The 24,776-nt window shown below is 48.9% G+C and overlaps 1 protein-coding gene across 8 annotated transcripts in view; it reads right to left on the bottom strand.

Moving 5' to 3' along the window:
- The window catches only part of LOC113933182 (BEN domain-containing protein 5), a 1,542,215-nt gene that overhangs the window by 180,474 nt on the left and 1,336,965 nt on the right, over positions 1 to 24,776 (bottom strand). Inside the window, exons 5-6 of one of the 8 annotated variants that reach the window (XM_027613074.2) lie at positions 24,073 to 24,286; positions 16,201 to 16,746 (exon numbers count right to left, since the gene is read on the bottom strand). The exons of the other annotated variants lie outside the window; for them this stretch is intronic. Of the exons in view, the coding sequence (XP_027468875.1) occupies positions 16,589 to 16,746; positions 24,073 to 24,286 (372 nt within the window). The 3' untranslated portion in view covers positions 16,201 to 16,588. Of the gene's footprint in view, positions 1 to 16,200; positions 16,747 to 24,072; positions 24,287 to 24,776 lie in introns of those variants that run through there. 8 annotated transcript variants of the gene reach the window in all.

Genomic DNA, 24,776 nt, shown 5'->3' on the forward strand with positions numbered 1-24,776 from the left:
GGTCATCGTGCTTATAAAACATAGCTCGTAGCCCGTGGTGGGGACGGGACAACATTCAAGTAACTGTATCAGGATGGGACGGAAACAGAGCCCCAGCAGAGCGCCGGAGCATGCCCCCCAGCTTCGGAACGGGCCTGCGTGCTCCTTCCGATGGGCCCGGCCGCGCAAAGCCCACCTTTCTCCCGAGGGAGATGTGGGCGGAAAAGTGGAGGGAGTGGGAGCACCTGTGCAGACATCGGTGTGGGTGGGGGTTGGTTTATGGCCACAGGCCTTCCCTCACCTCGTTCCCTCCGTTCCCTCCACTTGTAGCGCCTTACACCTTCCTCAGGCCCTGAGATTCTCACCTGAAATTCATTCTCACCGGAGAGAAGCTGCACGGTCACCTCCTCTAGGGCACTCAGGGAAAACAAATCCGTCCTTCCTTTGTGCCCCTGCCATTCCCTACACAGCTTCGGTCCCAACTCTGCAAAGAGCAAGGCGTGGAGTTTTTTCATCGCTACCCAACCCCTCCTCCAATCATTCGCTCATAGCTTGAACATCCCTGCTTCAATAGCCCCTGGGGGCCGGGCCCTGGGCTGTGCCTGCAGGTGCCTCTGTCACCCCACCCCTTGCCCAGCTCCTGGGGCGGTGGGGAGGGACTCTGCTCCACCTCCTTATCCCCGCGCCAGCGAGGCACCTGGCCCAGAATGGCTTTGGGTGAGTCTTTGCTGAGTGAATAAACATTTGAGATCATTTTATTGAAATATCTCAGAGTGAATTTGGAGACAGGCATTCCTCTACTCAAGAGTAATTTAATAACTGCAAATGTCTTTAACACAGTGGGGAGGCAAAAAAAGGTGTGCATTTTCCGTTATTGCTGCTGTTAAAATAAATGGCATTTTTAATAAAGTGTCCCCATACAGCATACAGAATGTGGCCACATGATGAAATAAATAAATATATGGTGAAATTATGCATTGCAAAGCAGACTTTTTCTGGTCTTTTGGTTATTAAATTTAATCACTTTTGAGCTGTGCCTCGACTCTTTTTCCTAGAGGCAGGTACGCTTTTGATTAAAATGTGGGCCCCAGAGCACTTTCACAGGGGAAGGCTGAGTACGTCCCCAGAGGAACTGTAGCAGAGCGAGCAAACGGGATGACGGGGCCAAGGCAACAGCCACGATTTGCTTCTCGCTTGATGGACGTGTTTATCCCCAGACAGAGTGCATGGCAGTTGCAGGGTGTATGGAAATCTTGCAATTAAGGCGAAGTCTAATTAGAGACTGCATATTCAAAATACAAAGGGAGCTCCGAGTGGCAGCCACTCCCGTCAGCCGGGAAACGTGATTACCCACTCCAGTCCCTACCTGAGCCACCCGCCCGTCTACCAAATCACGAGGAGGGGGGATTTACAGCTCGTTGCCACACATGGGTGCCCTGGTGGCCCCTCTGCCTTCACGGTCTGTGGAGACACCCCTGCCCACTGAGGACAGCACAGGTTTTGGAATCCACCAGTCTTGGATTTGCAATCTGGATTTGCTCATTATGACCGCTCCAGCCTCGGCAACCTCATCTCCTTAATGGGAGTTGTGACAAGGCTCCCTTCGGGCCATAGCAGGATCAAGCAAGGGCTTTATGGAGACTCAGTGGAGGGGATGTGCAGCTCAGAAGAGCACCCCATGTGGGGCCAGAGTGGAGAGCCTGGACAGGTGGGCTCTTACCCCGACAGTGTTCATTGTGCCCACAGGACCCATGGATTGGCTTCCCTTGGACTTTTCTCTCTGTAAGCGCCTGACACCGCGCTGAGCAATCAATCTTGCATGTCCACAGATTTGAAAACCTGGAACAAGCGGTTTTCCCCTCAGTGCAAACAGTCCTGGGGAGCAGAGACGGCGGAAGGGACCAACGGCAAGGCTCGTGACCCGGGGTTCTGGCCCAGAGCCAGCAATAGCTCCTGAGCTTAGACCGGGGTCAAGAGATGAATTCGAAATTGTCTTTGCCCCCACGGAAGTCGCAAACTAGCCAGGAAGACAGAACAGAAAAGAGCACAGGCGTGGGTGGCATCCATTTACATTCCTACAACATTTTACAGTTTGAAAAGTGCTCTCTCAACTGATCCCTCCTTTAAGCCTGCCAAGAGCCTGTGAGGTAGGGGTTGATGCTGGCCCCCACATGACAGAACCCCAGGCCCAGGTCTGCACTTCAGGCACACAAAAGAGGAGGTGTGTTTTGCAGACCCTCCCCCCGCCCCCACAGGATATATCGGAACCCCTCGGCTTTCTGCTCTTTTTCTTCAGGTCCCCCCCTTTTTAATTTTTTTTAAAGATTTTATTTATTTATTTGAGAGAGAATGAGAGACAGAGAGCATGAGAGGGAGGAGGGTCAGAGGGAGAAGCAGGCTCCCCGCTGAGCAGGAAGCCTGATGTGGGACTCGATCCCGGGACTCCAGGATCATGACCTGAGCCGAAGGCAGTCGCCCAACCAACTGAGCCACCCAGGCGCTCCTCAGGTCCCCTTTTGGTCTTTTTGTGTGAAATAGTGACAACATGGCAGACGCCTCTTTTGTATCCCTGCCCATCCCACCCCGGAGCAGGAGGACCCCAGAGCCCATGCATCTTTCCTGCCCGCGTCCTCACACACCGCCTGCGCAGCTCCGCAGCCCTTAACAGCCTGTGGTGGTGGTTTGCATGTTGGACGGGTTCACGCACATCGACTCTGACTCAAAGATTCCTTCCACCACCTGCTTTTCTGACTCCACAGCATGCTTTGGGCATTTATTTATGCGGATACATTCGGCTCCGGTTCGTTGTTTGCTGATGGTATTTCGCTCTAGGAAAAAAATCAGGGCTACGTGTATGTGCGCACGTACAGTTATCCTGCTGCGGGACGTTTGCTTCCGTCTTTCTACCATCCCCACTGCTATACCAGGGAAACTCATACAGTGGAGGGGAACCTTGCCACATGGCCATACTTCAGCCCCAACTAGGGCGAGACGAGCAGTCCTCTAACTCTGTCCCAGAGGGCAGGGTCTGGGGGCACCCAGCCTGCTCACAGTCATGTGATTACTAGAAGGCACTGAGGCCATGAAGAAAGAACAGCGGGCTCTGTCTCCGAAGGACCTGGATTTGAATCCTGATGCTCTCACTTATTAGCTGTGTGACAATGTGCAAAAAAGCTAATCTCTCTGGGCTGCAGCGTCCTCATCAGGAGAAATAAAGACAGTAAAGCTGATTTTGAAATATTCTTGTTGTGACGATTAAATGTCACAACAAGTGACAGTGTGGATCCTGACCAACAGAGGAGGAGCTCAGCCAAGCCACTGGAAAGATCTCTTGGCCCTGGGCAGGGGAAATGTGTGGGGGAGGCATCACATGCTCTTGTTGGCTGCCCTTCTCGCTCTGAGTAAGGAAGTCTGGATCAAAAGCTCAGTCTTAGATGAATGGATAAATATACACAATGGAATATTACTCAGCTATCAAAAAGAATGATGCCATTTGCAACGATGTGGTTGGAGCTAGAGTATATTTTGCTAAATGAAATAAGTTAATCAGAGAAAGACAAATACCATATGATCTCACTCATACATGGAATTTAAGAAAGAAAATGGATAGACATACGGGATGTGGGGAAAAGAGAAAAAAGGAGAGAGAGAAACAAACCCCAAAGAAATTTTTTTTAAAGATTTTATTTATTTATTTGAGAGAGAGAGAATGAGAGATAGAGAGCACGAGAGGAAAGAGGGTCAGAGGGAGAAGCAGACTCCCTGCTGAGCAGGGAGCCCGATGTGGGACTCGATCCCGGGACTCCAGGATCATGACCTGAGCCGAAGGCAGTCGCTCAACCAACTGAGCCACCCAGGCACCCAAACCCCAAAGAAATTTTAAAGATAGAAAACAAACTGAGGGTTGATGGAGGGAAGTGGATGGGGGATTGGCTAGATGAGTGATGGGTATTAAAGAGGGCACTTGTTATGTTGAGCACTGGGTGTTGTATGTAAGTGATGAATCACTGAGTTCTACTCCAGAAACCAATATTGCACTGTATCTTAAGTAATTAAATTCAAATTTAAAAAAAAGTGACCAGTCCCCCCCAACAAACGCCAAAAGCTCAGTCTTAAAGACAAAAGAAAAAGAAAAGAAGCCACCTTATAATCATAATTTAAAAACCAGGAGAGCCCAACCCACCTTCAAATCTGGCCATAGTCTCTATTTCCTCTGTGTCTTTAATGGGCTGACACTGGAAATCTCCAGGTATGTGGGGTGCTCAGTCTTGGACCAGGCTCTGTGGAGGGCTGCCCCACCCTGCAAAGCTCCATGCCCCACCTATCCCCCTGGGCCCTGAGGAAGGCAGCACCAGGCTGGGCTACGAAGGGTTAAATCCCCGCCCCGCCCCCCCCCCCCGAAGAGATTGAAGCCAATGAGGCTTTCTGCTTAAATGGCCTCCCAAAGCTCCTTAGCTCACAAAAGTGCCAAGTCAGCAAAATGAAAATAATTTAAAGAGCCATCGGAAAGAGGAACTACGGCCTCCCTTCTACCCACAATGATAGCTTTTCAGTAGTGAACGGCTCTCATTTTTCATATCCAGGGCCAGGGGCTTTGCACCCGTTTGGGGAAAGAATGTGTCACAGGCTGGGAGGAGGGGCAGGGGGAGCAGGAAGACTCCAGGTCTCGGGCACTGTAACTGAGGAAACGGGCTTGTAATGGGTAGTGAAGAAGGTGTGGAGATCTAATGCACAGTAGAATGAATATAGACAATAATATCGGACTGTAAGTATGTAACGTGATAAATACTCCTACATGGGTGATCATAGTATAACCTATACCCGTTTCAAAGTAACACACCGTATACCTTAAACTCCCACGATGTTACGTGTCAAATTTATTCAAGAAAAAAAATAAACATGGGGGAACTAAGGCTCACAGAAGGACGAGCCAGCCTCAAAGCCCCACAGGCGGAGCGCGCCATCCTGGCTCCCTGCTTCGTCAGGCTGAGGGGCGGGCAGTGCCTGTCAGTGAGCCCTGTGTGCCCAGCACTTCATACAAAAGCCTGAAGATAGTGCTGATGGTATTCTTTCTACATGGCTAATAAATCTGAGGACCCAGAAGGTTGTCCAAGGTCATGTTACTCAAAAGTGGTGGAGGAAAGGTTCAAACCCGGGCCGGCTCCACACCGATGCTGTTTCCATGGCATGACACAGAGTCATATCCAGGCTTAGTTGGCCCCATCCCTGGACACGGTTCATCTCCCCATCGGGCGCTGTTGCCTCTGCAGGGGCTGAGCCCCCACGAGGAGGGCCTGCCCTGCGCGGGAGTCCCAGAGCAGTGGGGCTGCACGAAGGAGGGGCTGCTCTGGACACAGGTGCCCTGTGCACTTCCCACCTGGACCGCTGCATGATGGTGCTCGCAGCCTGGTTCCCGCCTGGAAGTGCCAACAGTCAAGGAGGAAGGACAGTGGGCATCTGCTCATCGTTGCTCACCTGGGTTACTCCAAAAATCTCCTGGACTCTTCTCTCTCCCCAAGCCACCCACCACACTGACGCTGGCCTGATTTTTCAGCAGCTGTCTATGGTCTTCAGAAGCCGGCGCTCAGCCTGGGGCCAAAGCCCTCCACCGTCTTACACCTACCTCCCTCTCCTGCCTCCTCTCTCAATACCAACTTTACCTTCAATCCTTGAAACGTCTACCCTCTCCCACCCCCTGAGCCCTGCTCACAATGACGGTGAACATTTACATAGTGCTGACTGTGTGTCCGGTGCAGTTCTAAGTGCTTATAGATATTCACTGAATGCTCACGGGAACCCGAGACCCCCCATTTTATGAGAAGCAAACTAGGGTCCAGACCAATTAAAGAACTCACTCAAGGTCACATGGATGCGAGTGGCGGAGCCCGCACACAGCCCCAGCCAGTGTAAAGTCAGACTCCTCAGACTTCACCACTGCCAAATCCTTTCCTTCTTTCTTGACTCGGTGGTGCCCTATCCTGGGGGAACAAGGCCAGGGAGGTCTCATGACGTTCTCGTGAAGGGCTTTCTTGATCCAGCAAAGCCTTAAACCTCCAGGCGGAAGGGACTGCCGGTTTGGCACAGCCTTTGGTCATCAGAGGCCAGGATTGCATCTGTGCCCCGCCCTGTGCTGGGCTCAGGGACTCAAGGAGGAACACATGGTGGCCCCTTTGCGTGCTCACAGTCCAGCAAGAAAGATGGGTGCACAGTGACAATCCAGGCTGATAGACCAGGAGAGGCACAAGGCAATTTAAAACAAGCCTGACACATCCTTGGTTTCAGAAGACTGTTTCAGTAGAGTCGCCGTTCTCCAGACCAGGGAAAGGTGTACGTAAGGGTGGGGTTGGGGCAGGCATAGTATAAACAAATCCCTGCAGCTCCTGTGGCTGGGTCTGCAACTCAGACCCTAAAGCCCCCGGAATCTTCCCAGCATGAAAATCCCATCTCTGCTGAGGTCTGGACAGGGCTGCAGATGGCCGTGAGTGAGAACTGCGCTGGGGAGAAAGCTACCCTGTGTTTGGTCCTTGTGTAGCTTCTCTGATGGCAGCTACCATGAGTTCAGGGGTGTCCAGTGTGATTGCTGGCAATCTGGGCTCACTAAAAGTTTCTGGAAAATTTCAGGTGCCCATTCCAGGGGGTGAGGAGGATCCCTTGTCCAGATTCTTCCCACAGAAGACTCTGTGTGGGAGTGGCCCAGGCCCTGAACATTTATTACCTCTTTCTTCCCATAACACTACTGGCCTGATCAGGAACACCCGTGGCCTGCCCCTAGGCAGGAGCTAAGGAACAGGCCTGTCCTTTCTGCGCAGGGATTGAGTCGCAATGACTCCTAGATTTGTCTCTGCTCCATTCCTCTTCCTCCAACTTTGGGGTCCTTGTTTTAGTTCAGGTCTGGATTGGGGCCACAGCCTCCTATGGAGTCTTTGACTTTGCATTTATTTATTCAATACTTTTTTAGTGAGTGTATACTATGTGCCAGGTACTTGGAATACATCATTGAACAGAAGAGAAACCAAGATGCTAAAGTGGATAGTGAATGTAATTATGATAGAGTTTGTGAATTGTTCAGGAACAAGAACACAGAGAGAAAATCCACAACTCAATGTAGGTACCTGTCAATAGTTCTGGTTACTGTGTGGGGCAGGAGGGTGTTGGTGCAGAGGGAGGATGTGGGGGTCTGGCTCTTTCTTTGTTTCATGTCCCTGACACCTGGAAATGGGCACAGTAGATGACTGAAGCAGGGAGGCTTTGCCCTACTGATTCCTTGAAATAGTCCCTCTTCCAATCTACCACCTCATCATCCAATCTACCACCACCCCTGGAAGGCAGATGGAAAATACCATTTTCCACACGGCTAAGTGAGTCTCAAAGTAGTGAGACTCACTTCCGGAGTCACTAAGCACTTGGCTGCGGAGTTGGCTGTGAGGCTCAGGCACTCTGCCCATCCTTCTTGCTCTCGATCAACAGCTTCTGCTGGTCCTGGCACATTAGTAAGAAATCACCAAGATGTAATTACATGCCACTTAACATAATTCTAATGTGGGAAAGTGCCTTTGTTTAGACCGGTGATTCTCAAAGTGTGGTCCCCAGACCGGCAGCATGGGCATCACCCTGAGAGCTAGATGGAAAGGTAAATTCCTGAGCCTCACGCCAGACTTGCTGAATCGGAAACTCTGGGGCAGGACCTGTGATCTGGGTTTCAACAAGCCCTGCAGGAAATTCTGAAGCAGGCTGAAGTTTTAGAACCACTGATAGAGAGGAAAGAGCATTGGATCTTGCCTCAGGAGACTTGGGTTTAAGTTCCACCCATTAACTAGGTAACTCAGGAAATTCAAATTACCCTTCTTTATAGCCTGTTCCCTTATCTTCCAAATAAAGACACAACAGAGAACTGCTATGAGGACTCACAAGCAGTAATGTCTGTGAGTCTTTCATATTATTAATCAATGTAATAATAATAAAGCCATTCATTCATTCACTCATTCATTCATCCAATGAGCAGCTAGTCACTGGACCCAGGCCCCCCATGCTGGGAGTGATCATTTTGCTCTTTTTAGAAACCCCTGGGCTGAGACACAGGCCGAGAGTCTATAGCATCTAGATAATCCTTCATTAGATAGAACTGGTGCTCTAAGTTTTACTGTGCAAAGGGTGGGTGCCGTGCCTGTGGAGGTGACGACAGGTGCACGCCCCGCCAGGGACTTGAGGTGTTACACCAGCAAAAGGACATGGATTTAGCCAGGACCTATTCAGGGCCAGGCCCCTGCTCACACACTTTCACTTGGGATTTCACCAGAGCAAACCCTCAGAGACAGTGTTTTTGGTGCTGTACTATAGGGGCGAAGAGAGGCAGAGAGAGAGAGAGATGGCTTGCCAAGTCTCAGAGCTAGTCAGCATGCCCGGCGTCCATATCACCACGTCCAGCGACAGGACACATCCGTGAAAGGATCCCTTTGCTCCCACATGCGGTCTGGGTGCCAGCAGCCGAGCACCACCCCGGGACCCACGTTTCTGTCAGGAGCTGGCTTGTGTGCTTCTTCATTTTGTCCTCCCAACAATACTATAGAGTGAGAACTACCGTTCTCGTTTTTCTGATGTGGAAACAGAAGCTCAGGAACCCATGGGACTCATGTAGCAGGAGAGGGGCCGTGGATTCAAACCTAGGACCGCCTGGCTCCCAGCACCCCGACCCTGTCCAGAGCAAGGGACCCCTAGCTTCCCAGAGGGACCGGAGGGAGGGTGTCGGTGGGAGCAGCTCTTCACCACCACCTCCTTCAAGTGCCCATCTTTTTTGAAGTCTCCTGTTTCATTTTCTTCATGAAAATGCTTCCTCTATGCTAGGATCCTGCTGGTTGCTACATACAGTGTCTTCAAGTACCAGTTAAAATCCACCTTTCCTCCTCTCCTCCACTCCCTTCCTCTCATCTGAGAGTAAAACCGAGGCTCCAGGCAGACAGGACATATTTAATGCCCCTCACTTCCTGCCACTGGGATCCCTCCAGCTCCCATGGCAAGGGTCCTGCAGGGCTGCCCACCCCATGCTGACAACCTCAGCGCCTTGGGCTCTCTGCTCAGACCTCACCGTCTGGACGAGCCTCCCCCAGCACCCCACTGATAGGCCAGCCTTCCCTCACCCCCCCGCACACAGTCTCCCTGACTCCACACTGCTTTTCCTTTCCTCGGGGTGCTCACTACCTTCTGCAATTTTCTTATTTATTATGTTTACTGTTTATCTTCCTCTCCATCCCTTTCCACGTCTGCTGGAGTTTAAGCCCTTTGTGCATTTAGACCAGTGACTGACACATAGTAGGCACCCAATAAATATTTGTTGAATGACTGAATAAATTCCATTAATTACTGATGGGGGAAACTTCTGGATACAGACGGTGAGGCTAGAATACAGAACCTCTCTCCTCTTCAGTTAATGAAATAGTACATGCCCATATCCTCAGGTGTCAGATTGGATGGGGCTGAAAGAATACCTTCTGGACCAGTGGAAAGAACACATAGTTTGGAGCCACACTTGAGGTGTGACTTCCTGCTTGGACCTGACCAGCAGTGCCTGTCAGAGTGCTGGGCACAGGCTAGACATTCAGCACATGTAAAATGAATGGAGGGAGGGATGGACTGACACACAAATGGTCAACTGACAGTCATTCCATCCTTCAGGTAGAAGCTCTTAGAGCCGTTGCATGATCTCACCAGACAGAGGAGTTCTAGCTACTAGAATAACCTAGCTCCGAAGAGGCTAATTTGTAATGAGAAGAGGGTCTTTAGTGGAGGACCACATGGCTCTTTCCTTTTCACTGAACTAAGCATTATTATTGATAATTTTGTCTAGGACACAAAATATCATATGTATATACTATAAAACTAGGAGAAAGGGCATATCATAAAATCAAATTCCATAGGGATCTCACATATCCAAATGCATACCCAGACAATTCGCCTAGAAAGGAGTTGAAAAGGTACATCTATATAGAAAGTTAATTCACCATGCTTCTTTAAAAATTCCAAAAACACATGCATGTCTACCCTGCTTGAGACATGGCTGAACCTTTTGGAAAACCATACAACAACACATGGAAAGGACTATAAAATGTTCTTGCCCTTTAACCCAGTTAGCTCAGTCCTGGGAATTTAAGAAACAAATAACCATAAACGATCATGGCAGCATTATCTCTAATAGCAAGACACTAGAGACAACAAAACACACACAAGAGATAAGAAGGTATTCACAGCTCAATACCAGGAAGGGCATTAAAATGGTAGCTATGCAAATCAGGCAGCAGAGGGGGGAAATGTTGGTCACATGATGTTGGACGAGCAAGGCAGGGTCACGGGAGGCTGGCCAACCACCGGGAACAAAGAGGTGTTGCCCATGGACAGACAGGAGGGGCCCCCAGGAGTGACGCGCAGTTGGGCTTGGTTCTTGGGATTATGGCTGGATTTTCTTTTTTGGCTTTGGCTTTCCTCAAATTCTGTTTTGTATTTTAAACACAAATGGAAAAGAAGATCTCAACCAGCTGGAATGTTGGGCTGAAACCAATAAGATGAAATGGAAGAGGGATAAATGCAAAGTCCTGTATTTCATTTAAGAAATATATCTAGGAACACAGCCTTGAAGGGTGCCTGGGTGGCTCAGTCAGTTAAGCATCTGCCTTTGGCTTAGGTCATGATCTCAAGGTCCTGGGATCAAGCCCCGTGTCAGGGCTCCCTACTCAGTGGGGAATCTGCTTGTCCCTCTGCCCCTCCCCCTGCTCACACTCTTTCTCTCTCTCAAATAAATAAATAAAACCTTAAAAAAAAAAAGAACACACACTTGAATGGGTGGGGTGTGATAAAGAGCTGCTAAAGGGAAAAAGGGAAGGAAAAGGGAACAAAAAGAAGCACTACACTGAAGCCTGGAACTAGGATGGCATAGTGGCAGGTCAGTATGACCCCCGGAACAACTGCATAAAGGACAAGGTGGGGGACATCATAAATTTGGCCAATTTCCTCTAATCCAACAAGGAGTGAAATCAGGATCTGAATTTTGTGTAAGTTTCTCTGGCTCCAAGAACTACGTCCCTCTTATAACACTGTGAACTAAAGGGACACGTATTGTGTTAGTGAAAAAGAGAAAGCAGGGTAAAGTTTGGTGTCCATACACTCCACAGGAGACAATTCTATCACAGGAAATGCTAGTTCAGGATTAGGCCACATTGACAGAGATATGCTAGCATAAGAGGTGACAACCTGCTCTAGTTAGTGCCACTCAGACCCCTCCTAGAGTACCTATCCAGTCTTGAACCCTATCTTTTAGGGACACAACCATAGAAGAGTAACCAGGATGGTCAGAGGTCTTAGGATTAACTGAGAGATACTGGATGCTTTGCTGCTTTACTCACATTATCTTACATGGCCCTTGATACACCCTGGCAGGTGGGTATTAGGCTCCCATTTTTTTTTTTTTAAGATTTTATTTATTCATTTGAGAGAGAGAGAGAGAATGAGAGACAGAGCACTAGAGGGAAGATGGTCAGAGGGAGAAGCAGACTCCCTGCCGAGCAGGGAGCCCAATGCGGGACTCGATCCTGGGACTCCAGGATCATGACCTAAGCCGAAGGCAGTTGCTTAACCAACTGAGCCACCCAGGCGCCCTAGGCTTCCATTTTAAAAATGAGAAAACTGAAGCTAAGAGAGATTAAGCACTTGTTCAAGGTCACATACTAGTAAGTGGTGGTCAGAATTCAAACACAGGGCTAAGTCCAGAAGCTCCACTCTTTCCTGTGTAGCCTCCCTTATCTGAAAATGGTAAAACAGAATTTGAACTACTTATTACTTGGTGAAGAGACATAATTGCCACCTTCAACTCAACAACAAGAAGCGTTGTGTGTGACTTCAGAGGAAAGAATTTGAACGACCTTAGAAGTCTCAGGGAAGTAGATTTTTAGCTCAACAGAAGAACATCTCAGTGATAGGAATAATTGGATGGACTCTTGGGTAGGAAGATGACTCCCCTATGCCTGAAGGTATGCAAGCATGGTCTATAAAAGCATTTGCTTTTAGTGGATAGGAGATCTGGGTAGAGGACCTCCAAATTCACTTTTGACCCGGAAGTTCCATGAGCCTATGAAGCTGTTTGGCACACACTGATCAATCCCTTTGAAAGAAGTGATGAAAGTATCCGTTGACATGTCTATTTGCAGATATAAAAGTAAAAATTATATGTCCAAGGTAAACACATTTGTCCAAAGAAAACTAAACACAGAAAATGAAATGGATTCTGCTGGAAATGCTTACAGGTTAAGCCTTTATTTTTTCACTGAAAATAAGAAACCAAACTCTGGGGAAATGTGCAATCACAGAAATAATCAAAGAAAATATAATGAGGTACTAGTTTTCACCTAGTAAGTTGGCAAAATAATTTAAAACATGGTCACATTCATTCTATGTATCAAGAATGATAAAAAGATGTCATTCCTTTTGACTCAGGTAAAAACAACCTTAAGAAAATGATAGAAAATATAAAGGGGAAAAAAAACCGTGTACACAAAAATCTTCCCCTGAGTTTTGTTTATAAACAACCTAAAAGACAAGGAAGGGCAAATGGGCAGCTGGATGGTGGGGCTAGGGGCTGAGGCAGGCAAGGGGAGCCGAAAGGCAGGGAGGGGCTTGCTTGGTGTGCTGGGCAGGTGGGGGGTGGGGGAAGCCCATGAGCACCCAGTGCTGTGGGACAAACTCAAGCTGTCTGGAGGGCCTAAGGCAGGTGTGAAAGCCAAGGTCACCATGTGAGAGGTCTGAGCAGGTTGGAGAATGGACCGGGGCACTCGGGGGAGGACTTGAATGGGTGTGGGAGAGAAGAAGAGAGGAATGTCAGCTCTCACCCTGGTAGCCCTTTATCCACTCCGGCCTGGCACTTTAATTACATTCTCAGTCCTTCTAACAACCCCATAATGGGACGTTATTTCCTCCATTTTGCAAATGAAGAAGCTGGTGTTCAGGAAGACGTAACTCAGGTCAGGTGACGCAGTCAGTGCAAGAGTTGGGAACTGAACTCCAGTGAGGTGACCTCTAGACTCAGGCTCTCTCTGCCTCCTACGCTGGACCCGTGTGTGCAGTGGTGCCTCTCAGGAGCTGGCTGTCCTCTGCCTTAGCCCCACAGCCCAGCAGATGGTTTATTCCACTATAGGTTGACATCCATCCACTTGGTGGATGTTGGAACGGATGGTTAGGTTTCACAGAGCAGCAGGGAAACATGATAAATGGAAAGGGAAGGATGCAAACCTGATCATATGCTATGATCACAGGTATGCAAAATACATACTCAGGCATTTAAAAAGAGACTACAAGAGATGCTTGCGGTAGCTCTATTTGGAATGTTTTTCCCTATTTTTCCAAAAATTTCTGTGAAGTGGCTTTTATTTCTTTGTAACTACAAAACCAAGTCATAATTTGAAATGCATCCAAGAAATCCACAGGCACAGAACGGTCACTCACACTCGTTCCTCTGCCAGAAAATAAAAACAAGCCACATCTTTTAGGTTCGTCTGGTAACCGAGAACTTGTTGCCAGGACTTCTGAAGACAGTGCCCAAACCCCATCCAGCCAGGCTCTGCCAATTCAGTCCTGACTGTCCTGTCCTCCATGACTCACTGGCCTGTCACAGGAATGGAAAGAAAGAACCTAAGTATGAAAGTGAGGGGATGCTCACTGGGGCCTAAACTGAAAGTCACCTTCTGCATCGTGTCCAACTGAACGGCACTCGGTGACCAGGAAAGAGTGACTCTAAACAAGCTTTCGGGTCGGAGCCTCAGCTATTTAAAAGAAAATTTATTCTGTTTCCGGTATCCTCAGGCACTTGGGAAGGAGCATGTCTTTTTATGTAGGAAACACTCTTGTTCCTTCAGTAAAGCGGGTCTTCTAATGACTTCTGGACTGATACTATTCGAGAGGAGCTTGTGGTCAGATACACGTTCCCAGCCTCATCTCAAACTTACTGACTCAAGCTCACTAAGCCATGGCCCAGAAGTTTGTATTTTAAGCCTCAGCAAATTCTGAATATTGGACCTGTCTGGAAACTTTCTAGTGCACAAAATGAATTTGAATTTTGTGTATTTGAAGGTAATAAAACTGTGAATCCTTTTAAATGGTACTATAGTTCCTTCAAATGGCTTGAATTAATGAGACCGATTTCCATTGGTTACTGAGGTTGGGTCTCTCTAAATATACCCTGAAATTACAGGTCTTAGTCTCAGTCCAGGCCTTAACATCCAACTCACCTTTCAGGGAAGAGGTAAAAGGGCGGATTTTGCTCAGACCTGGATTCTGACCCGGCCCCACTGCTGACAAATCTGAGACCTGGGCCAACACGCTATTTAGCCTTTTCTGAGCCCAGTTCTTCATCTGTGCAGGTATAGGAATGATGGCCTTGCCCTGTATAGCAGTAACAGGGCACCCGGTACACAAGAGGGGCTCAAAACCATCTCAGTCTAACTAGGGTATGAACCACTCCCCATCAGAATTGGCTCTATGTCCTTCCTTGTCACATCCACTTTTGACTTTATTCTGCCTTATAAGCTAAAAGTAACTAACATCTGTGTGGCTCTTTGAGATCTCCAGAGCCCCTTTCCCAGATATTACCTGGAATACTCTCCACAACAACCCTGAGTTAGGGATCGTTATCTCCACTTTAAAATAAATGAGTCCCAGAGAGGCCAAAGGACCTTGCCAGAAGTGGTAAAGTCAGGATTTGAACACAGATCCCAGACCATTTTACACCCTGTTCTGTCCCTACTATAGGCAATGTACATTACCCAAAGCACTTTCACATCTCTCACAGCGTTTTAAAATATATTTCCATGACTATTCCCCCCACTAATCTAAAAGCACCTATAAAGCAGTTACCGTATGGTAAGTCTTTGAAGGGAAACGCACAGAGCTTCTGGGCATCTGTGTCTTCGCCGTGGTTAGGGGAAAAGGGGGATGAGCTCAAGAATAACGCATACTTTTTCCCAGTCTCTCATGCATTCCACACTACTCATGCCCACACCACTGAAGTGAACCCATTTTAATAGCATGAATTTATCGAACGCTGCTACCAAGTGTCACGTACTTTACTCGTGAAACAGGTTAAACTGTGTTAAACACTTAGAAAAGTCCTGACACATATTGTCTATTGTTATTATTTAATTATCCATACAGCCTGTGAGGTAGACATTATTTTCCTCATTATACTGATAAGGACACGGAGAAGTTAAGCAGTCAGCCCAAGGTCGCACTGCTAGTTTGTGGAAAGTTGGGGAAATGCCATAAAAGGAAATTCACATCTACACATCCTACTATCAAGCATACAATATTTTACATTACAAAGGATCCTTTTATTTACTAAAATAAAATTCCTCAAAGAGGCAGCCACCTCCCCTACTCATCCCACTCACCCTGACCTTTTGCTTATAGACCTTCAATGGTCTCGTGGATAAAAAAAGTATTAGAGAAACCAGAGGCCGAAGTTTTCCAACCAATGCCTAAAAGCCAATAACCAGAAATGAAGAAAATAATAATCGGCAACATTTATTGAACACTTTATATATAGATAAAGAATTCTTATAGCAACTCTGCAAGGTAGATATCACCTCCTTTTTACGGAACAGAAAACGGAAACTCAAGAGATTAGGTTAAGCCCAAAGCAAGCAGGGGAGCCAGGCTTGGAACCCAGGCGCTCAGCCCCAAACCCCTGCCATTTCCAATACACCATGCTGACTTCACAGGCATTACACGAAGTGCAAATCAACAGGAAGATCGAATGTGGTTTGCCAGATTGTGCACCAGGCACCTTAGCGAAGCAGTTGCTGAATGAGATAAAAATTATGTAACTTGAAAGATCATTTGAGATATAAAAGGATAAACGAACTGACACAAGGTGACATTGCCCCCCTCCTGAAGGTTAACGTTGGACCACATCTCACACTACCACCCCCTACACGCTTTCACAGAGATGGATTCAATTTATCAAGGAAGCTGGATCTCAGATCATCTTGAGTGAGAAAGGCGTCTGGTCCTAGATCTGTCCCTTGAAGTAAGAGAAAGTAATCTGGTTTCGAGACAGCCCTTCAGATCTGCAGACAGCAACCACACCCCTTATGAATTTTCTTGCTTTCAGCCTGAATGTTCCGCCCTCAAAGGACACTGGTCGCCTCCTCTGTACACTTGATATCCTTAAAAAAATGAGGATAATGATTGTCTACATCAAAGAATTAATGAAGCTTTATTATAGAACAAAATAGAGGAACAGAGATAGAAGTCCTTGAATGGTAAAAATATTAGTTCAAATTCTTAGTCAAGTGATAGGCAACTCAGAGACACTTTATCCCCCTCCGAAAAGACAGTGCTTTCCCCATCCCCAGAATGGCGCTGGCACCAGGTTGCTGCCTGAGTCTCAGCAAATCCGTCTGACTTCTTTGGAATGGGGAGTCCCAAGTTCAGGGTAAGCCGATGACCCTGGAAACCTGCTGGCTCCCTGCCCACATCCCACCACACACGGTGGGGTCTGATCTGGACAGCACCATTGCCCGCAAATCACAAGCCACGCAAGGAAAACGATAAGGCTTTATGAAAAATCCAAAGTTTATTGCAAATTGTATTTTGCTTCCCTTCGTTCTTCATTTTTACAGGATTTATTGATATCCATGATTTTTTCACAGATGTACTTGTTGACTTTGGAGAGTCTCTGTGCAATTTCAGTTTCATCCACAGTTTCTTGTGCTATTCTGTCATACAAACACTCTAGACAGGGGAAAGAAACAAGATGGCCAAGGATTAATGGTGGATTGGAGTACAATCTTTTAAGGGGGCAAAAACAAAATGAGCCTCTTGACATACCTCCCAAATACCAAGTCTTGTGTCTGGCACAGCTGTATTTTTAAATTTTCATCACAAGTGTACTTAGAAAAGAATAAACTGTAGGTCTCTACTTTAAAAATAACGATACAATATCCATGTGCCCACTACCCAGCCCCAGCTTAATAAGACATTATTGGTCCTTTCAAAGCCCCTGGATGCCCCTCCCAAGCCCACCTTCACCAGAGGGAAGCACTCTCCTGAATTTTTTCTCTTCTTTTAGTCTTATCACATATGTATACATTCTTAAATAACATATTGTTTACTCTTCCGTTTTTTAACTGTTTTACAAGGGTATCTGTACCTTACATATCTTTCTGACTTTCTGTTTTTCACTCAACATTACGGTTTCGTGATTTACCCAAGGGGAAGGCTGCAGCTGCTGCTCATTCACTGTCACTGACGGGTAGTATTCTCTTGAAAGGACCATTCCACCATTTGCTGATCCATTTATTGTCAATGGATACTCGGGACTGTGTCCAGTGTTCTACAATTACCAACACCCTGGCACGTGTCTTGTGGAGTGCACGTGCAGGAAATTCTCCAGCACGGGCCTCTGTGTGGAACTGCCGAATGCTAGGGTATGTGCATGCTCAACTCTACTAGGTGATGCCTGGTGAATTGCTTTCCAAAGTGGTTGCGCTGACTGGCACTCCTAAAAGTAGTGTATGCAAGGACTGGTTGCTCCGTGTCTTCAAAAGCACTTGACACTGTCAGGTTATTAAGGTTTTGACAGCCTGGTGGGTGCGAAGTGGTATCTCATCGTGGTGATTACTACTGAGGCTGAGGACGGCCACACTTACTGAGTCTGACATTTGCAATGTGATGAAGCCAAGAGCAGGCCTCCGACAAAGTCTGACAAGGAGCCTGACTTCAGCCCACTTCCTAGCCTGGGGACCTGAGGCAAATCATTGCCCTAGATTCCTCACCTCATAACCAAGGACAACAAAGCACAGGTTATCTTTTTTAAGGCTGCCATGAAGCATGTGAGATAAACATTTTGCCAGCCTTCTTCAAACAGTAAGGAACACTGCACCTCTATGGAGTTGTTACAAGTATTTTATGTAGCTACAGTGGTTTGTTCCCAGGGCCTAGCAGAGTGTTTGCAGAGGGGCAAGGTTATGCAAATACGTGTTAAGTGAATGAGTGAAGATTTTTCCAAGGAAACTGGAGGGGACATGAGGGGACTGGAGGAGTGCATGGGAATGTACCACTGGGGTACGTAATCGTGGACAAGAATTTTAACTTCTTTGAACCTGCACTTCCCGACCTGTAAAACAGGCATGATGACGCACTCTTAAGGAAGTGCTATGAAAGATAAACAAAATCTTGTCTACCAGGCCAGCCCATAGCAGGTAGTCCTACCGGAGACGCAGAATGTCAGCACTCCAAGGGACTGCAGGGCCTACCACGTGCTGATCCCTCCACCGGCAGGAGGAGGCAGAGGCCTACAGAAAGGAGGTGAGTACAGGCCGAGTCCGCGGCTGCCGCCCCCAATGCCAAGCCCTTCCTGGGTGTGCAGCCAGCCTGCCTCCTGGTACCATCCATGCTGCAGGGTCATGCGCCATAGGCGTTCTGAGTCCGGGGCACCCCGCTCTCCCCACGGAGAAGGGGTCTGCACAGAGAAGACTTTACATGCTTTTGGTTGACCTCCACTGTTCCCTGACTACTCCCAAGCCCGCTAATCTCCACTTCATCTTGTCTTCGCCTTTCCACAGGGACTGAGACAAGAAGGTAGGAGGCCCCATCTCTCTCCACTCCTGCCTTCTGCTGGGTCCACCTGCAATTCCCTCCTGCTGCAGACTATCCCAGAAATCAGTGTCTTTGATCGTCTCTTCCTTGATTAGCCTGGCTCCAACCTTCAGCTGCCTAAACCTTACTCACTCTTCCAGATTCAGCCTCCCTGGGACATCCCAGACTGAGCTGGGAGACCCCACTCTGCTGAGAGCCTCTGTGCTCTCGCTGGCTCTCTCTCTCTCCAAGCACTGACCATGGTCTAATAAAACTGGGACCAGTGTCTCCCCCGCAGACAGGAATGCCTGGACGTTCCACTCCAGCCCTGGGCCAGGAGGAAGCAGACACTCACAGTGACTTTGCTGGAACCTGAATCAAGTGAGGGAGGCAACCTAAGCTGTGAACCATTTCAAAGTTCAGGGGTTCGAATCCGGCTCTTGTCCTCGTTGCTGTGTAACCTCTAAGTGGTAACCCCTCTGGGTCTCAGGTTTGCCATCTGTGAAAGTAGGATGGCAGACCCCATAATCCAAGGAGATTCTTCCAGTGCTAAGTCTTCAGCTGTCTGGAAGGCAGAAGGGTGGGACAGAGGCTGAGGAGACAGAAGGAGGGTGGACGTGATGGCCCTTGGAGCCCTGGCAGGGGTCACAGAAGAGGCAGGAAGAGAAAGGGCTGAATGGAGAAAGGTTTACAAGAGTCCTCCCCGGAATCCCAACCATTCTGGTGTCCTGGGGGCAGGAGCACCGCACGGCCCCTCAGGTTGATTAAAAGGCTTTGTTAGAGTCTAGATATTAATCACCTGCACTTGCTGGGAATGTCTCCCTCTGCGAGGGAGCGTTTGAGATTATTGCTTAATTAACAAGGTTTATAACAGTGCTAATGTGTCCTATTAAAAAAGTTATAAAAATTAACCAGAACTCAATGCTGTGGCTCATTTAGAAAACTCAGACACTCTGCAAAAGGTCATTTGACCTTAATAAGGTTTAACTGTCATTCTGCAGCTTAGCATTAAAGCAAGACTCTCCTATAGCCCTCCTGCTTCCCGTGTTCTAAAATGGTGTCAGTGTTCAGCCATCCTGCTGCTGTCCCGTAAGGAATGACTTTAAAATCAAAGAGACGAGAAAATCCTCAGGAGCATCAAGGATTGTTATTTTGATACGGCAAACGAGACTAAATGTGGTAAAAATCAAATTAACGCAAGCAATCTCAATCCACAAAGAGCTGGCATGGGAAGGACCAGTCCAAATCGGTCTGGAGGAGCTCAAAGAATTAGGCTAAAAATGGTGAGTGTATGGTGGGATAGGAGACAGACTTCAAACTTGCCTGCTTGTAGTTAAGAAAGACCCAGCACTGGTAAGACAAGAAACCTCTGGAGACAAGGAAGTCTGAAAGCCTAGTTCTGCGTGGCTCTGATCTAACCAGTTGTATGGCCTTGGGCAACTCATTCTTCCTTCTCATTCATGTGCACGGCAAGCGTTTCTGGGCTTGTGGCTAGGACCTCCCCAGGCCCTTGGGAGGCAAAGATACAGTAAAAAGAGAAGAGAGGTAGGCACGAAGGGCTCTGGGACATACAACCGAAGTGTCCGTCCACCCTGAGAGGTCAGGGAAGGCTTCCTGAAGGAAGGTTCTCGTCAGCATATCTGGGTGGGTAGTAGCAGCTAGCCGGGCAAAGCGGCCCGGGCACAGGGTGGTAGTATGATCTGTGGTCTAGGCACCAGGAATGGCATTTCCAAATTCCCTAATGAAGAAACAGGGCTTGCTCAGGGAGTACAATAGTTCATGAGGGCAAGAACTCTAGGGATAGACTGGTGAAAAATAAAGCTGTAGCACTGGCCAGGGGCCAGGTTCTAAAGGTGCTTTCGTGACACATTAAGAAGCTTACTTTTTAACACTGGGCGCCAGGGACTGGCTGTGACGGGGTGGTGGTAATGGGATCATGCAAACATGATCCTGAAAGATCACTCTGGTTACATAATGAGGAGAGGAGTCTGGGAGCTGCTGGAGTCGTGTAGGGGGGAAATGATGGCCTGACGACGAAAGGTGCAGTGGGGCAGGGAGAGGAGTGGGTGGTTTGAGACGCATCTGGGGGGAGAACAGACAGGACGAGTCCTGTGGAGGAGGTAAGCATGACGCATCTCCCCTTCACCAAGACAGGGGAGACAGGAGGGGCACAAGGCTCTGGAGAGAGGAGAAAGGAGCAAGCAGGGAGGGGTGCGGTTGTGCCAGTGTCACGTAGGCATCGGTGAGGAGATGGCCAGTGGGCACCTGGATGTGCGGCTTGGGAACTGAGAAGTGTGGACTGAGCAGAAGAGAGGTTTGGGAGCGTCATTCGCTGAGTCAGCACATGTTCACGGAGCACTCGCTACCTGCCTGCCCTGAACAAGATGCTCACGAAGCTTATATTCCAGTGGGCGTGGGGGGGGGGAGACAATCACCCAGTAAAGGAACAAACAAGAAATGCTACGCAGAGACTTCATGTAGGGGGATGCTGACGTGACGGAGAGCAACAGAAAGGCTCCTGCAGACTGGGCTGTGAGGGAAGGCCTCCCTGGATGATCAGACGGAGGCAGCGTGTGCAGGGCAGATGGTGGGAACAGGAAGGAAGGGGAAAGAGGCCCCTGTGGTTAGAGCACGGTGGGAAATGGAAGGACAGAGGGGTCCCCAGAGGCCAGGTCAGCAGACATGCTCCAGGACGAGGAGTGTGGATTTCAGCCTGGGCCGGGGGCACACAGAGGGCCGTGGGCACAGTGGGAAGGGAGGAACGCTGTGTGGAGTGAGAGAGAGGACACCGTGGGCACAGAGGCCAGGGCGGCAGAAGAGGAGCCCACGTGGGGGATGAGAAGCCAGGGGAGCAGGAGCAAATGGAGTTTCTCAGCGAGGGAGGAGAGGTCATCTCCAACAGTCCGGGGAGGAGGCGAAACATGTGCCCTGGGCTTGCACAGGAGGAAGTCTGTGGGAAACGAGGCAAGAACAGATGAAGGAGAGGGCTGGGAGTAGACAGCAGACAGCGGCGGCATTACAAGTGAACACAGGCAGCGAGTGTAGACAACCCCTTCAATGTGAAAAGGAAATGTGAAAAGGAAAAGAGAGACATGGCAACAGCTAGGTGGTAGGAGTGGCCTCTAGGGAGTGTTTTATTTGTTTTCTTAAGAAATGAGGAGTCAAAGTCTATTTAAATGATGCTGGGAAGGAAGCGGGAGCGCAGGAGCATAATTGGAAGAACGAGGTACTTAGGAAGGCAGGGGGGCTGGGATCCAGATGGAGAGACTTTTCTTTTCTCTATGTAGGAAGAGGCACGACCATCTTTTGAGAAAGAGGGAGGTGTGGACTATCATGGTAGGAAGAGCAGAGAAGGTTTAAAAAGAGCTTGGGAAATGGGGGAGTGGATCAGTGAGGAAAACCTGGGGGGCTTGGCAGGTGCGGCTGAAAACCGTGAGTCTGGGATGGCCCTACGCCACGTAGCTGAGGGGTACTGTAGACTGTTCCGTAGCACTGGGAGCCAGATTAGCTGCACAGGACATCATCTGAATGGGGTTTGAAGAATAGTCAAAATGTCTGTGTGGGCCACTGGGTAGCCAGGCCAAGGACGGCGATCCTGGCTTTCCAGATGGAGACACCAAGCATCTGCTCGGTACTGGCGCCGCACTAGGCTTGGGGAAACAAAAGTGAATCTAGTAGGAACCGGGGTAAGCTCATAGCTAAACCAAAGCAGAGCTGGGGCTCGACCCCAGGCTTTAGATACCTGGTTCCTATTTCGACCTGCCGTCACCCTGCACCGGGAGTAGACAGGAGAGAGTCCGCAAGCTGGGAAGCACTGAAAGACAGTGAACTTCAATGATGTGACCATCACAGTGTCACGTCGGCTCCATGGAGGCAGCGCACTTGTCAACAAAGAATGGTAACTTCTTTCCTAGTTGACACATAACTCTTTCCAAGTTATAATTCTACCCTTTTAGTTGTCTGAAGAGGGAAGTTTTCAGCTGAGGAAACTCAGACACGAAGGGGAGGCGACTGACAAGAAATCACACCAAGGGTCAGTCAGGGGATCAGTTTGCCGCTCTCAGTGTTTCATTTGTTCAAACTGCATTTATTGAGCTCCTACTGTGTGCCAGGACCCGTGCCGGGCACCAAGGACATGGAGGTGAATCAGAGAAGGTCAGACTTGTGCCAGAGGCAGACATGCGGTAGATGATTTTAGACCACAACATGACAATGGGGCGCCAGCCAGTCACTGGAAGGCCTCTGGGACCTGCTGAGTCACCTTCCAAGTATAATGGAGTCAGAGGTCGGTCACCTATCCAGCAGGGCGAGGACTGCATCCCCAGGAAGGGCTCTTTCTCAGGGCGACCTCCCAACTCAGGACCACCCTTTCAGACAGCAAGCAGACTAAAGGTTAAAATAAGTGGCTGCCTAAATCAATTAGTCATGAGTCAGCCAGGCAAGGAGGGCAGCTGCGCTAGAGCAGAATAAGCCTCACACCAGAGTCAGGGTGACATGGGCCTGACCCTATAGCTCCAACCTCGGCCTGAGCACTGAACCTCGCTGAGTCCTGCTACCTCGACCTCCAAAACATACCCTAAATACGGCCATGTTTCCCCACTCCCACTGCTCTAACCTTAGTCCAGGGCATCATCATCTCCATCTGAGGCCACGGCATGAGTGTCCTAACTGATCTCCCATTTGGTCACTCCACGATCAGCAGACCCCACTGCCCTTCTCCTGTGAGTACAGTAGATTCAAGCTGTTTCATGTGGCCTTCGCGGCCCTCAAGACCCGCTCCTGCCTACCTCCCTGACCTCACTCTCCCCTCACTCATGACTCTGTGCCCGTCTGGAGCTTCCTCATCCCTTAAGCACGCTGGCCTTGGCACCTGTTATTCCGCCTACTGCACCACCCCTCAGACCTCCACGGGGCTGCCTCATCCACCTCCAGTCCCTGGCCTCTTCAAGCAGGCCTGCTCCAACCACTGCGGCTAACGCAGCCCTCTTTGTCCTGCCATAACATGTGATGATGCTTCACCACCTTCATCGGTACCTGAAATTATGTGACATATTTGTTGTCTGCCTTAGAACCCGGCATGGGGCCTGCTCAAAACGTACATGTGGATGGAGTCTACTTTCTTCATTGAAACATGGCGGCTTGGACACTTGGAGGCTAGCGGTCAGGAGCACTGCTTCTGAGGCCCAAGGCAGTGACCCCCTTCCCCAGGAATCCTTCCTTGATTTTCCAGCTAGGGGTCTGGTCCCCTCCTGAGACCTCCCTCTCTCACGCCAGTGACCCGAACCGTACTTGCGTCCACAGCTCATCTCCCTGTTAAATATGAGCTCTTCTGGGACAAGGTCCATTATCTGCTCTTAGGTCCCGCGCCCAGCCCGGGGCCTGGCATGGAGAGGCTTCAGAGTTTGCTGACCTGGGTCTGGTACCTTCCTGACAGAGTACAGGACGGCATCTCAGTCATGGCGTTTGTACTGGGTGACCTACCTCTGACAATGCTTAGTTTGTGAGGCGAGAGGGGTGGCTTAGGGACCGCATCTTTCTTTTTTTTTGTGGCAACTCCTGTGACGCTTCTGTTCTTCAGAACATCTGTTCCCCAAATCATGACTGCCAAGTTCTTTGTGTACTTGGAATCTCCTTGGGTTACTTGTAGCTGGTGCCATTTCTCCTCATCAACCCAAATCCCGCTTCCCAGATGGACCTGAAAGGGATAAGAACACAAGCACCTGTGTCGTCGGACAGGCTGGCGTTGGAAACTTTTCTTGTCCTTTAAAAGACATTGCTGCACAACTACAAGGGACTCATTCCATAAATACTACATTAACTTTGTTTAAGGGAAATAACGCTTATTTACAAAATACCTATGATGCACCGGGCCTTATTTGAGCACTTTATATCCACTATCTCAAATCTCCATGGCAACCCTGGAAGGAAGGTGTTGAGACACTATTTTCACCTCAGATGGAAAGGTGAAGCCAATTGCCAAAAGTCACTCGGACTATTAAGTTGTAGGGCTGGGATTCTAAGCTGTACTCATGTTATAACAAGGCCGCTCGGAGCCTGACCGAATCTCAGGAACACATACATTTAACTTCTCTCTCTGTGACACTTTAGACAGACTTCTCTCCCTTTCACATGGGCATGCTGGGACACACATCCTGGCACAGTGCTTCTCCACAGTGGCACATACG

The sequence above is a fragment of the Zalophus californianus genome, chromosome 4 (assembly GCF_009762305.2).
Source record: "Zalophus californianus isolate mZalCal1 chromosome 4, mZalCal1.pri.v2, whole genome shotgun sequence".
Taxonomy (NCBI): domain Eukaryota; kingdom Metazoa; phylum Chordata; class Mammalia; order Carnivora; family Otariidae; genus Zalophus; species Zalophus californianus.